Here is a 15,343-nt window from a genome sequence, read left to right on the forward strand (position 1 = left end):
CTTGTTATTTTATTGATTCTGTGTTTTAGTTCCGGAAAGGTGAACTAAGAATGCAAAGTCTGACCTTTGACGATGCCGGCATGTACCAGTGTATAGCAGAAAACACGCATGGAATTATTTATGCAAATGCTGAACTGAAGATTGTGGGTCAGTGGGATTATTTCTCTATTTACTATTTCAGGCTTGAGTAAGATAGCAGTTATATTTGCAAGTACTGTTTGGTAACAGATTCCTGTGAGGATGAAGCTGAGAACTCTCACTCAATCTAGGTGAGATGGGGTTTATTTGAGCTCTCTAGCTGGTTTTTGACAACAACTTGAGGAATGAATTTGCCAACTTGTGGGGCATGTTTTCTGTTTGTATTTATGATGCTTGTTTCCTAATGTTCCCCCTCAGAGGAACTGATAGTGCTGATGTTGTATGAAGCACATGGAGTTGCAGCCTAAGTTTTTAAGCTTGCAAAACTGGTTAAGAAGCATTTTCATTTTTGCTCACATACGATCACTCCTCTGTGATGCAAAATCTGCTTTTTAAGAAACCATATTTCCACTTACTTGGCTTTTGAAGCTCTTCATTTTTGTTCTCCCCTTTGATTTTGCATTCTGCAACCCCTTACGCTGAAGTCACAACGTCTGGTTTTGCCCACAGCACATTTGATGGCTGAATGTAGTTACGAGTCCACTGTGTTTTCCTGAGGAGCATCCTGTTGAAAATTCAACTCTCAGATCCAAATTTCTCAGCCTTTAAACAATTTCTGATGTTTTTACTGATTTCATTAGAGCAGACACGCTGACTGTATGACATATTTTTCTAAATTTCCCTGTGGTAGTTGCTGTTCTTTCCATCTCACACTTGCCTTCAGACTTTCCCAAGAACTAAACTATTCTTGGTTTTCCCAACCCATTGCGCAACAATGCTTCAATCTACATTGGTCTTCCATTACTATGTACTCACTACCAGCTTGGTTTACCCAAAATGAGCACTTTTTAAATGTGCGTTTTCAAAATTCAGTGTTGGTGATATGCAGATATTGGTCAGAGTTTTGCTCTGTACTTCTGTAATTAAACAATAGCCTTATTTCCTCAGGCTGTGCGCACACTTGCTGGCATAATTAACTTGCTGATATGCCAAGGTGCAAAATAATGAAAAGCTTTATTTTCTTTCATTTGGTTTCAAATAAAGGAAAAATTAGTAAGCAAAGATCTGACCTCAGAGACATAAGTGTGGTGCTTATGACAGTCCCATCTCAATACTCTTGTACATCTGAGACTGCACCTACAGCCAGCTGGCCAAACAGAAAACCACAAAGAATAAGAAGGGCGCAATTTTAGTTTGTAGAGAGGGTTAAAACCACTGAAAAGTAAACCCAGCTATTCTTTGGAATTATGATTGAGTGAGCAACTTATTAAAGAAATTTATCTCCAGGAATCTGAATTTTATTAGGGCTGATCAAAAGGCCTTTTGAAACGGAGGAACTTTCAGTGGACTTTGATCTTGTTAGATTAAACTCAGATGAAAGTTCAGAAATCAGTAGAAAGAAACCTCTAGAGTAACACAGCACTAAACTACGTTATGATTTTTCATGTCTCTTGTAGATCAGCACATACTTCAAGTACATCTCTGTATCGTTAGTACTTTTCTCACTAGTCTGCATAATGAACATTTGTAAACAATTCAATAGTTCTGTCTTTTATTGTATGTTGGAAACAAATTCTGTTTTGCAGTAAAATCACTAACAGCAGTATTTGTGTTAATTTTTGCTTTCAGCTTCACCTCCTACTTTTGAATTCAACCCTATGAAGAAGAAAATCCTAGCAGCTAAAGGGGGGCGTGTAATCATTGAATGCAAGCCTAAAGCTGCTCCTAAGCCAAAATTCTCCTGGAGCAAAGGAACAGAATTGCTTGTAAATGGGAGCCGGTTAGTACTGACTGTCAGTGAACACTTTGAGCCTTAAAAGTGTAACCTTATGTATCTGTCTGTCTATCCCATAGGATGATTCTCCATTTTGCAGACTTCAGGGACAGGAGAATGTATAACTTCAGGAAAATAATATGCCAAAATGTTGCTGGCAGTATAGATTCAAGGAGTTAGCAGGGTATCCAACTTTACCCAGTCTGATTTAAGAATTGAATTGTACCATAAAACTCTAAGAAAAATACTTGAATGAGTACAAGTGAATAGAAGTACATTCTCTTGCTCCAGCAATCTGAGATTGATGTCTAGATCTAATGTCTCAGTCTAATCCACAGTCTCTTTAAATATTTTTTAGTGCAGGTGAGTTTATAAATCCAGTAGATAGATGTGAGCTTGCAAATGATTTTCGTGGTTTGTTCTTTCATTTACCACAGTTCTACAGGAAGCATTGCTTTCTAATAGGAAGCATTGCTTTCTAATATAGAATTTAATTTCTCTTGCACTTTCCATAGCATACGTATCTGGGATGATGGGAGCCTGGAAATTATCAATGTCACAAAGCTGGATGAAGGTCGCTACACCTGTTTTGCAGAAAATAACCGAGGAAAAGCCAATAGCACTGGTGTTCTAGAAATGACAGGTAAGCCTCAGAATTGCAATAGTTTGTTTTGGGCAGAATCCCTTAGTTCAAAATGACTAATTTTTGTTCCAGCATTGCACTACTTTTTCTAATTTAATTGCTCATTAACACTGAATTGATGCTTTTAAAGCATATTGCTCAGTTGAAACTAGGTATGTTTGCATCAGTTCTAACACTGCATCTCAGTTTTTAGGGTTGATATTTCCATAAGAGATTAGTGAACAAGATCCATTAAATTGACATATTTTAATGCATTTCCCTTTATTTAGTAGCTTAGCACTTATGCTAAGGTGTGTTTCTGGGGCCATGACTCGGATAAATGGGTCTCCTGAAGTCCTTAGTGTTGTGGGGGTTCTTTTGTTTTTTTTTTTTTGTGTTTTTTTTTTCTTTTGTAGGGGGTTTTGTTTGGTTTGGATCGGTTTGGTTGTTTGTTTATTAGTTTGTTTTGATGGTGGTTTTGTTGTTGTCCTGATGTCCTTAGTGTTGTGGGGTTTTTTTTTTTTTTGTTGTTTTTTTGGGTTTTTTTGGTTTTTTTGTTTTTTTGTAGGGGGTTTGGTTTGGTTGTTCATTTATTAGTTTGTTTTGGTGGTGGTTTTGTTGTTGTCGTGGTGGTGGTATAAGCATGTTTGAGAGAGCATTGCTGTTAAAGAAATATGCATGAAATTTGTGAGATGAGGGCATATATATATATATATGATTGCACTTCTAAATTACCTTCTTTTATCAGTATTTTTATTTACTGATTGAGTAATGATAGCCGTGTGTATTTAAAATCTGATGTCAAATAACTAAATAACTATAGACTACAGACAGGAAGGACAGGAACAGCATTCTGTAAGACCCATGTCTGTGAAGTACAACTGCTAGTAGAAGAGTCTTTTGTTAAATTGGTTTTTAATCTCTGTTCCAGAAATCATGCTGGATTGACATGACAGCTCCATGCTGATGTGCTTTCTTCCTTTTCTTGTATTGTTTTCTCTTCTTTTTCACATGTAGCTATTTACACAATTTGTTATGCATCTATTATATTGTTTCTCAATAGATAAATTAAGATCATAATCCCTGCAAGGCTGTAATGAAAATCTGACTTGGCCCAACCAAGTAGAACTTTTCATTTATTACAGAGACAAGTTTTAAAACATAGGAAATATTATAATTGAAACAAGTCACGTAGGATTCATTATGTGTCTTCTTTCTACTTGAGACAGAGTCAATGAATAAAAATAGTTGTAATGTGATTCAGAGATTTAAAGAGTTAACAGAAGCCAGCTATTTTAGTTATAAAATGCTTTCTTTATCGTCTTCAGTTTGGTCCTTTGAAATGTAGTTGTGTGAATAACGTGAACTAGACTTTGAGGGAGTGGTTTAATGTACGATCAAACAGTTATGAAGCTGAGCTTATATTTTAATAAATATTTATTTATTGGAATTCTCCATGTTTGCCATTAACTTCACAGAAGCTACAAGAATTACTTTAGCTCCGTTGAATGTCGATGTCACCGTTGGAGAGAATGCTACAATGCAATGCATTGCATCCCATGATCCCACATTAGACCTGACATTTATCTGGTCTCTAAATGGCTTTGTAATAGATTTTGAGAAAGAACACGAACATTATGAGCGGAATGTTATGGTAAGATACTATAGAACCTTATTTAATACATGAAAGCCTAGTTTTCTTTGTTGTGAATAGTTGTCTTTCCTGTGTCGGTTCAGGGCCAGTAGGCCAAGAACATCAAATATAATTACAATTCAGATACCTTACAGACACAGAGACACTTGCAGGCAGATACCTGAAATCAGATATCTAAATTGATGTAAGTATTTTGGTACCTCAGATTATTACTGAAAATAGCTGGTAAGGTAGATAGCCTGATTGTAAACAGGGTGCAAATTACCTGAAAAAAGTTTGCATATGCATTAATTTTTACTTACCCATGTTTTTATCATCAGTATTTCTGGAATTTGGCATGAAGCTGGGCCAGATGGTGGGTAGGAGTCAAACAGTTTGTAAACACTGAAGAGGAGCAGTTAATGAGGAGGCTAAACAAGTTAATACAAAGACACTCATTTTGGCATGTAGAACAATCATAGTTCCTTCGTATTTGCATGTATAGTTATGTTTTTAGAGTCTTCTGTCAGGTTTATTTAAAATTAATATCTCTATTAGAAATCCTTTCTTGTTAAGTCTAATCACCTGCTGATTTGCCTAATATTCAGCAATCTCCAAGCTGCCTGCTTGTGTAAATATTCTGCTAGTCTGGATTTAAAATATTCAAAAATTCTCATATTTAGATACCTTTTTTTTTTTTGTGCTCCCAAGAGAAACAGTGGGTATGGAGAGAAATAGTTGCTGATGGTAGTTGTGGTGTCTGGGAACACCAGGGACCACATTTAGTTTCAGCTCTGTGTTCAAAATGATGTACCAGTGCCCCCTGAAGAGTCCTTCTCCTGGGCTGGCAATATTATCTGATTTTCCATGGACCAAGAAATTCATTTTTTTGCTTTCAGTATCTGTTTATCTCTATGTGAAAATATGTTGAAAGTGTAACTATTTTAGTCTGATTTGGAACAAAACAGCCCTTTGAGGAGTCAAGAGTTGCCTCAACCTTCTCATTTGCTGTAAGATGTAGTTAAGAAGATGTACATTGTACATCTTAAGATGTACATTGTAAGATGTAGTTAAGAAGCCACATTGCTCCCTTTCAGTGAGAAAACATGTCCTTGTCCAGGAAGCCAGTAGAAGTATGGTAAGATCAGCTGATAAACATTCAAACCCAAAGACATACCCTCCTTTCTGCAGTAAATCTCCTGACAGGCTATGTCCACACTCAGTAGCAGGGTGGTAAGTAGTCTGCAGTGTATTTTGCGTTGCCTCAGGAATGAGTAAGTATGTAGTTATTCTCCAGTACACTGGCATCTTTCAAAACATTTCCTGCAAATGGCTATTAAGTCACACTTGTGATAGGTCTGTATTTACACTCCTATAGAGTACTTGATGCGTAGGAATACCTTGGAAAAGCTTGAATTGCCTCCTGATTGTATTAGTTTGTCCTTAGATAAAGACTAGAATGAGTCTGAGTGTCAGACAAGAGCTTAAAGAGTAAAGCCCCAGTAAACCTACTCCTTGTAAAAGATCAAATAAAATTAGTCTGTGTCAGATTTTTAGTTGATTGCTTTAAGCTACCTGACAGTTGTCACACTAAGAAATTTGTCCCATAGAAGAGAAAAGCAGGTTGAAATGTTAATGAATTGGTTATTTTGGTGTGGAAGGAAGGTAAAAATGGCTTTATCTGTAGTGCAAGAGAAAGCACTCCATCTATGGGTCATGTGTTGAACATGTTGAGCAAAAAATTTTATATCCCTGATACACACTTTTGGGGTTTCCTCTAAATAATGAAAATAGAAGTAAACTGGATTTTTTTTTTCTTTTAGGGGAAATTAACTCTGAATTTTAATCCTGCTTTTAAGGCACTTTCTAGCAAAGCACTTCAAGTTGACAAATGTGGGACCAAATAAGGCCTTCAGAAAATGTGTAATCTCTTAGAAGATTGACAATTTAGTTTCCAGCTACCTCTTTCGTCTTCCAGATGGCCAGTGGTCCTGGACTCCTGATCTCGAATTCTGATTATCTCCTCAGTATTTTATGTCCTTTATTGAAGTGCTTCATTTTGGAACCAAATAACCTTAACTTTTCTAGACTACCTTGGTCTCTACAAACTATCTGTGGTCTGCAGAGGGAGAGAATGAGGTGCTTCTCTTCATATGGGTGTTGAATCTTGTGCTGGAATGTTTCCTTTTTCAGTAGAGGTAGGGATGGATACTCTGCAGAATTCAAAAGAAGATGAATTCTTAATTCACTTAGGCCTTTAAGTAATTTAGATCTAAATATCAGTTAATTCACTTCAGGATACCTTGAAGGATATCCTTCCTCCTGAAGGATATTTCTTGGTTTGCTTTGCATTTGATCTGTCAAAACTGGTAGAAATTCTTTTAGCAGAGGCGTCTTCTAGTTTTGCATTCCTAAGCCTTAATTCTGGGCTTTCAAATGCAAAGCAAGTGCAAATAGTCCTTGTTACTCTTCCACAGGTGTCTTGGTCTTTATCTGGGACAGAGGAGACAGTAGGATTGCATTTGAAGTCTGCTTTTGTAGGTATTAGGTGCTTCAGTGCTTAAGTAATAACAAATGCAGAATTTTTAACAAATTCAGCAAATCCAATGCAATGGTTTATGTAGGATATAATTAAGACAAATATGTAGTTTCTGTATTTCTCTTCTCTTCATTTGTTACTGTATTGTAGCATTAAGGGTTTTTCTCCTTCCTGGGCAAGCAAAGGGATTTTCTCTTTTCTCCTGCCAGTTTCCCTCCCCCTGGCAATTCTGGGCTGAAGTCACTGGGTGGCAGGTTTGCTCAGGCTCCCCTGGATGTAAAGAGTGAGCTGGTTTACACTTGACAGCAGCATCCCGAGCTGCTGAGCTTGAAACGTGCTCACCAGCACTTCACAAACACAAAAGAAAAAGATACTGCACTGTGAATATTAAGGTTACTGGGTATATGAAGCATGTGCATAATTTCCTGTTGGTGAAGGATCCTCATCTATCCCTCTGATAATATCTCTATTAATTTATGCGACTATGCAGATCAAGTTGCTGAAACTTGATAGAGCCACAGTAATTTCAGTTCTCAAAATAATACTATTGTTATTGTCATATAGACATAATGAAATGCTAATTAAATTCAGGTAAACACCTGCATAATTCTTCTTTCTTTAAATGCAAGCTTTGGTATCTCCATCATTGCTGAAGGCAAAGCTAATTTGCATTACATGAATACTAAAACTAATTTCTCAAAAGGACATTTGTCAGTTCTGTTTTCATTTCCTGTGACAGCAGTATGTAAAGGGGGAAAAAAAGAGAGAAAAAAGAATTGGTTAGCTTCCAAAGAGTCAAATGGAATCTTCAGAATCTTACTATTTAATAGATTAGTTTTAACTTTTATATCTGGTTGTTCGTCTGATTATTTGATTGAGGAACTAAACATTAACTGATCTTTTCAAGTCCCAAAAAGATACAGCTCTTCAAGTAATCTGGAAAACTCTAATGTTTGTTTGTTATTTATAGATCTGGTTTTTGTCATATATTTTTAAAGATTGAAAAGATTACTTTTAAGATGTTTATATTTAAAAATACATAAAGGATCCAAAAAGGAATATTCCTTTAAGTTCATTACAAAAAAAAGAGTAATTTTTTAAACTTTTGAGTCCCACTAGTCTATTCATATGGATAGTCGGGAAAAGGAACTCCATAATTTAACTGGTTCAAGTCAGAAACTTGCACGTAGGCTTAAGAAGAGTTCAAGTTTAGGCTGTAGTTGTCTTAGTGACATAATGACACAAATACATTTTAAACAACTTCCCATATCGTTAGTATTTCTGTTTGCTACATTATTTATTAGTTGTCTTAATTTATATCAGTGAACCTGAAACCCTGATAGTTTTATCACCATTTTATCTTTAAATTGAATAGCTGTACAAGTGTTCAGGAAGTTGACCTTCTTGCAAAAAGCTTTCTTCTTTAAGTATACAAAAATGAGTAAGTGGTGATAGAAAGATACAGTAAAGCCAGGGGATGAATTTTGTCATAGAGACAACTGACTTGCTACCTCCTTATGTTTTCTCATATAAAGGGGCATTTCTCAAGCTGAGGCTGACACACCTCAGTGTCATGAGTGCTACAGAGCAGGAAGCAAAACCTGCTGAGTCCACACTGACTCTGAAGTGTGAATTCTGAGTTTGCAGTGTTCTCTCCAGTGTTCACAAGTGCAGGGACATGGCACAAAGGCAGACAAATACATTCAGCATAGAACTTGCAGGACCCACAGCTCAGGCTCTATTCAGCTTTGAAGTAGCTTCTGAATCCAAGGTGTCTGTGCATAACCACCTCTGTCCCTGCAGCTATCTTGTGCTTAACCTGCTGTAGTGTAGACTTCTCTGAATACTGAAAAGCTTGCTTTTTCCTTATGCAAATATTATTCCTCTTACTTTATCTCTCTTTGAAGTACAAAAAGCTTTACAGTGTTCTAGAATGACACATAATATTCTTATGACACATAATACTTTTCACGCTTAAATGAGTGCAACACAAATGGAAGAGCCTGATTCTTTATTTAATTTTTAAAGGTGATTGGTCCAGATACCAAAATTCCCACTGCAGATTTCTGAAAGTAGTGAGATGAATTCTAGATTGCAGACAGTGTTTGCCAAAACACTTTGCTTGTTTCTCCTCCAAAACTGATGAGTTTATGAACAACAAAGAACAAGTTGAACTATAAAAGTCATATTAGAAAAGATTTACAGCTGCCTGTTTTTTGTACATTATTTTAAATTGCAGTTTGCTGGCTGACATGGATAGACAAAGTTATTCTACTGCATGCCCCTGCTTCAATAGATTGCTACGGAGACAGTTAGTTTTATTGTAAAAATCTGTATTCCAACCCAAACTATTCTATGTTTCTATGATTCCACTGTTACCTGCAGCAGAAAATATACAAGGATTTTAATTTTGAGTTTTCTTCATTGCTTTCCCTGGTAATCCTCCTTGTGCTTAGCCTTGCCCCAGGTGTAGACCAGGAAATTAATAGAAAGTTCAAAAGAACTGAAGAATTGGAGTAAAATATATACAATTAGAGAATCATAGAACAGTTTAGGATGAAAAGATCTTTAAGAAAACCAAGTCTAACTGTTAAGCCAGCACTGTGAAGTCCACCTCTAAACCGTGTCTCTAAGTGCCACACCTACACGTCTAAATGCCTCCAGGGTTGATAATTCAGACACTTCCCAGGCTGACCTGTTCCAACACCTGACAGCCTATTCCATGAAGAAATTCTTCCCTTGTTATTTGGGAGAAGAGACCAACCCCACCTCACTACTTTAGGGGAAGAGTGATAAGGTCCCACCTCAGCCTCTGCTCCAGGCTGAACACCTCCAGTTCCTTCAGCTGCTCCTCATCACACCTGTGCTCCAGCGCCTTCACCAGCCTCACTGCCCCTCTCTGGACCTGCTCCAGCACCCTGATGTCATTCTTGCTGTGAGGGACCCAAAACTGAACACAGTACTTGAAGTGGCTCCTCACCAGTGCCAAGTGCAGAGTGACAATCACTGTCCTTGTCCTGCTGGCCACACTTTTTCAGATACAGGCCAGGATGCAATTGACCTTCTTGGCCACCTGAGCACACACTGGCTTATGATCAGCTGCTGTCAACCAGCGCCTCCAGGTCCTTTTCCACCAGGCCACTTTGCTGCCACTCTTCCCACATCCTGTAGCACTGCCTGGGGTTGTTGTGACCCAAGTGTAGGACCTGCACCTGGCCTTGACTTCATACAATTGGTCTTGACTCATTGATCCAGCCTGTCCAGATCCCTCTTCAGAGCCTTGCTTGCCCTCCACCAGATCAATACCACTGCCTAACTTGGTGTCATCTGCAAACTCACTGAGCATGCTCTTGATCCCCTCATTCAGATTGTCAGTAAAGATATTAAACAGGACTGGCCTCAGCACTGAGCCCTGGAGTACCCCACTGATGCCCAGGCGCCAGCTGCATGTAACTCCACTCACCACCACTCTCTGGGTCCAACCATCCCAGACCGTTTTCTTTCCCCGCAACAATCCACCCATCCAAGCCATAGGAAACCAATTTCTCCAGCATAATGCTGTGGCAAATGGTGTCAAAGGCTTTCCTAGAGTTCATCAGAAAACATCCACAGCCTTTCCCTCACCTAATGAAGAGGTCACCTGATTGTGGAAATCAAAATAGGAAAGCTCAGTTATGCAGTGATTAGGAAGAAGAGGTTATTTATGGGCTAGAACAAAGCCAGAGTTTTAGTGAGCTCATTTAGTACAGTTTTTGAATGTGTTAAGGTGGCAGGTGATTGTTGATGAAGCATGACCAACCAAATCAACTGCTTACTGGTTTTATATGGAAGAGAATTCCAGGACTCTCAAGATACTGTCTCAATGCACTGTTTTCAGTGCCTTGATGCATTAGGGCAGTGCTTTAGACATGAGTGAGCTGAAAATGACTCTGAGTATTACTCCAAAGCTACCCAATTTTGGGTAGGTTTGGAGGAGTATTTAGAGGCAATGGCCTAATAATAACAACTTAGTGAGCATGGAATGTGATGGATGGAGTCAGTGGTTAGGAGCAAGGAGGGGAAGGAAAGCAGAAGATATAATGCTGAGGGTGAAGCCAACAAGCAGTTTGCTCTGGCAGAAGCCTTTGAGGAAACTTGTTCTACTTACAGCACAAAGAATTGTAATTAGTTTCGAAGATCTGCCAACCTCTCTGCTAGAATTAAAAAATACTCTGCAAAAGCAGTTGACTGTGCTTGTGAGACTTATGAGGCTACCAAAATTCACGTACCATCTGTAGTTAGATAGCAGAAGCTAAGAAAGCCAACTGTGAACACTACTAAGAGAAATGTAGTTTGCAATATATTGTGAATTTTTGTCATCAGCCATAAAGCTGTGAGCCATGAGCATAAGTGAGCAAGTACCTAGGCTTTTTCTGCTGTTGTAAGTGATATAACAAGCCCCATTACCAAAGGGATGCTGGTACAAAGCACAATGTCCTCAGGAATTTTCAGTGGTATGCTGAATGGAGAAGAATAATAATGCATTTTTTGGAAATATTTCCCGGTCCACATCTCAAGTGTAGAATTAACATTGTATATCCTTTACATATAAATATAGCTCACTGAAGGAAAAGATTGTTTAGTGGGAATGACTGTCATCATTATCCTGCTGAGTTTTTTTATTTATCTGTAACTATGGCTTATACAGCAAAACAAGGTCTCGGGTGAATAGGAATAAGACAGTGGTGTTGCACTGGGAGTGTTGTCCCTATGTCTCTGATGTCTATAGCAAGAAAACATCTATAGTCACATTTACATTAACATACCTCAACAGCTGTTGGATTATCTGTTCTGGTTTTAGCAACCACTCAACTAATTCTTTACTGGCAGGATCAAACCAATTCATGTGAGCTCATTTAGAGTTAATAATTCTAGGTACAGATAGTAGAAAAAGGTATTTAACGTTATTTCTAGCTTTGGACAAACTGATCTCATCACCCAGAATCCCATCTCTTCTGGATTACTTCTTATTGATTCTCTTACCATTTTACATCTACTGTGTATTAAACAATGCTGAAGCTCAGATGTCTAATTTTAGTACCTGAGTTTAAAAAAACACTCTGCTTACCAGGTTCTTTTATTTCTGCCAAGTTAACTTATTTATTTCTTGGGCTTGGAAGTCTTATATTAGCAGAAGTTCCTTCATTGTCTCTGAAGGCCCAACAAAAGTGGATAAGACACTGTTTTCAGTCAAAACACTAGATTCCTGTAAATGGTATTTAATTGTACAGGGTCACATTCTGATGGCTTTTGGCAATTTAGTGCCCTGGAAAAGGTAATGGTCAAAAAAAAAACAGTGACTCTCAGAAATAGGTCATAAAATGCTATTTTTGACATCACTATTAAATCATAAATACAGGGCTTATATGATGCAAGTATTTGCTTGAAACTTGGTAAATACTGAGTGGTGAACCACAGATACCCTTGGAATATCCCTGAATATTGCTATCACTATTTCCAGTCTGTGATTCAGTCTTCTCTGAGTTAAGGAAGGCATTTTTAAGCGTAGCCAAGCTGAGGTTTTGGGATGAAAACATACAGTACATTCATATCTAATTTGTGGACAGAATTCGCTGATGCCTGTGCTCTTAATTTGCTTGGTAAGCTTTTCTTTTACCACCAAGAACTTCAGCTTCTTCTGAGGTATGGAAAGCTTCATTACCAACTGCATGAAGGCTTGTTCCAGGAGAGCTTCTGAAGCAACAAGATACAACACCGTATCTATGATTTTTTGATGATTTTTAAAATTATGTTACATTTTTCCATCTGTTTTTCATCATTTAGGTTATAAGACCAAGTTGCTATAAGGGAATTATTGTTAGGGCAAGTATATGGGCACATCATTATTAAATACAATAAATTATTTTAATTAAAGTGCTAAAATAGAAATAGGTACTAGCCCCAGTAAGAATTTGCAACCATTTGCTATTGAAGTAATAATATGATTATGAGAATTCTCATAATCTGTTTCTAAACCTTATTGCTTTGCCCAGCATTTGCTTATGTTTATTTGCAGATAAAAATGCAAGTAATTATTAGAGAATCACTGTGAATTCTTTCTAGGATGACATTTAGTGTTAATGAACCAATACACAGCAGCCATATAGGGAACTGTTTGTGTTTTTTATTAAAACCAAAACCAATAAGAGCAGAATTAAAAAAAAAAAAAACTAAAGAAAACAAAAAAACACCACCCAACACACCCCAAAAAACCAACAACCAAATGAAAAGCAGGAACTGAAAAATCAAAGAGTTTGATTTTTTACAGCTTCTTTGTTGTAATTTTTGGAGGACAGAGGATCAGGTAGCTGCATTCGTTTTTCCCATAGAGCTACTGACACTCTGACTGATTTTTCTCCCTGGAAGTTGTTGCCAGAATTGCTCAGCCCACTGTAGGGCTCACGTGTGATTAGTCAGGTGTTCAGCCAGACAGTGTTCACTTATGCAGTAACTCCAGCAGATTTTCAAAGGATGCTCTCTGCCACAGCAGTCTTACTGGAGTTCTCATGAATAAACTGAGGAGGCATGAGCACAGAAATGACACTGTCCCAGACTCTCGTCGTCTCTGTAGGATGCATGCACTTCGAAAAATCAAGTTAAAAGCCATATTAGCCTTGAGTGAAAAGTGTGAATCTATATATATATATCCACATGGAAATAGTTTAATAATAGCTAAGAGAGAAATTATCTGGAATGTATCAGGAATACTGGATTGTTCACTGATCCAGCAGATCTGTTTGATCCTTGCTAGCAGCACTTGTGTAACTCAAAGAGAGAAGGCACAGTGTAACCTGCCTTTCTTGCTGACCCTGTAAGGCAGTCAGCTGAAGTATTGCTAGCTAGAGTCAAGCACTCTCTTTCATGTGTGCTTGATTCTTCTTTCATCCAATTATTTATTTACCACAGTAATTTCTTAAATATGTGAATTCTTATGTTGGACCTAAAAAAATTGATGCTAACATTTCAGTTTGTGCTGAAATTTTATGCCAGCAGAAATTGAAGCTGGCAACCAAAATCCTCACTGGAGTCTGGAAAGGAAAAGGATAGTGTTATCTGTGTGTTTTAATCTCCCCTAAATATAGACTATAAGCTCTCTTTCTAGTTGCAGAGCATTTGGAAAAGATTTAACCTTGCTTTCTCCCCCCATCCTTTTCAATCAGGAAACATTAACTGGATGGTATTAGCTTTATTCCATTTCTTCTGAATGTCTACATGCAGACACACAGGCCATACTATTCGAGATTGTCTCAAAGGTCTTTTTTGTTACCCAGCATCTCTGATGATGAAAGCACTAGTTCTTACACCTAAATATTTTTGCAATTTCTTTTTCGTATATACCATTTTGCATCTGAATTGTTTTTAGTCCGGCATGTAAAGATCTGTGGATTACAGTGAGTTATCTCAATGTTTGGGTTTTTTGGTTTCTTTTTTTTTTTTTTTTTTTTTTATTTTTGCGGGGAGGGTGTTTCAGTTATATTTTTGAACAATTTTCAGTGAATTAGGAAATCTAAATGTTGCCCCTGTTGATGTAGTGTGGTATAAATTCATGTATTAATATTTTGGTTGAACTTCTACTCCCATGAAAGTTCAGATATATTTTGGTAAAAACATTTGGATTTTTAGAGAAATCTCTTTAAGACTAGCACATGTATAACCCATTGATTTAGCCTAGTAATCTTTTTGTGGAATAAAAGGCAGGATGGATAAGTAAAATATTTCAAGTGAGTTATTTTTAATGCTTAAAGTCTTCACATAAAACGTTGTTTTCATTAAGAAATAGCTGTGGTCCACATAGTCTCTGTTCCACTCGTTGTTTACAGGTGCACATCTGGTCACTCAGAAGTGCCATCGGATAAAAATACTATATTCTGTTTGCCTCTCTGCACAGCCAAAGGTAGCCAGTGGCCCACATAGCCATCTGAAAATATGGCTGAGTATTTCCCAGTAGTCTGGCATTGGTGAAGAGTGTTAAGGCAGGATTAGGGCCTGGGATGATCAGTGTATGAGCCTTGTTAAAAGGTAAATTGCTTCCCTGGGGTCCTGCTGTTTGCCAAGGAGCAGTGAGAGCTGAGCCAGGGAAGAGCATCTCCAGCCTGACAGGGGCCTCAGCAGCAAGGGAGGGCAGAGGAGTACAGAGCAACTCTTCGTGCATCTTTGTTTAGGCTATGCTTGTAGCCTCTCTGAGCTAAAAGCTCAGGTACTGCTATAGGATTAAAAAGGAAGACCCAAACAGCATCCTGCCCTGTTAACAGGACTGCATGACATTCTATCCTGCCAATGTGTTTAAAAAAAAAAGCAAGTAATGGTGCAGAAAAATCATATAACTGTGGTTTTTAAACAAATTCTTGACTAAGTTTAGTTTTCAGATATGGGGTTCAAAAAGTAAGAGGGAAATGTTGATTTGTTAATAATCATTTACTAAAGTGTCTAGTAAAGAGCTGCAGCTCCTCAGGAAACACAGGACACTTTCAACAGCTGTCCTATAAATCAGATCTATGTGTGAGGATGATCCATGCTCTGAGTAAGCAGTTACTCTTCAGAAATAGCAAACCCTGTAAGTCGGTTGGGAGGAATATGTAGACAGGTATCACATAGCTG

At 37.7% G+C, this 15,343-nt stretch overlaps 1 protein-coding gene across 1 annotated transcript in view; it reads left to right on the top strand.

The window, feature by feature from the left end:
• CNTN1 (contactin 1) overlaps window positions 1–15,343 on the top strand; it is a 205,478-nt gene that overhangs the window by 154,169 nt on the left and 35,966 nt on the right. The window contains exons 11-14 of the mRNA XM_059471530.1: window positions 30–147; window positions 1,768–1,918; window positions 2,428–2,555; window positions 4,013–4,188. Of these exons, the coding sequence (XP_059327513.1) occupies window positions 30–147; window positions 1,768–1,918; window positions 2,428–2,555; window positions 4,013–4,188 (573 nt within the window). The remainder of the gene's footprint in view (window positions 1–29; window positions 148–1,767; window positions 1,919–2,427; window positions 2,556–4,012; window positions 4,189–15,343) is intronic.

Source organism: Ammospiza nelsoni, chromosome 5, assembly GCF_027579445.1.
Source record: "Ammospiza nelsoni isolate bAmmNel1 chromosome 5, bAmmNel1.pri, whole genome shotgun sequence".
Taxonomy (NCBI): domain Eukaryota; kingdom Metazoa; phylum Chordata; class Aves; order Passeriformes; family Passerellidae; genus Ammospiza; species Ammospiza nelsoni.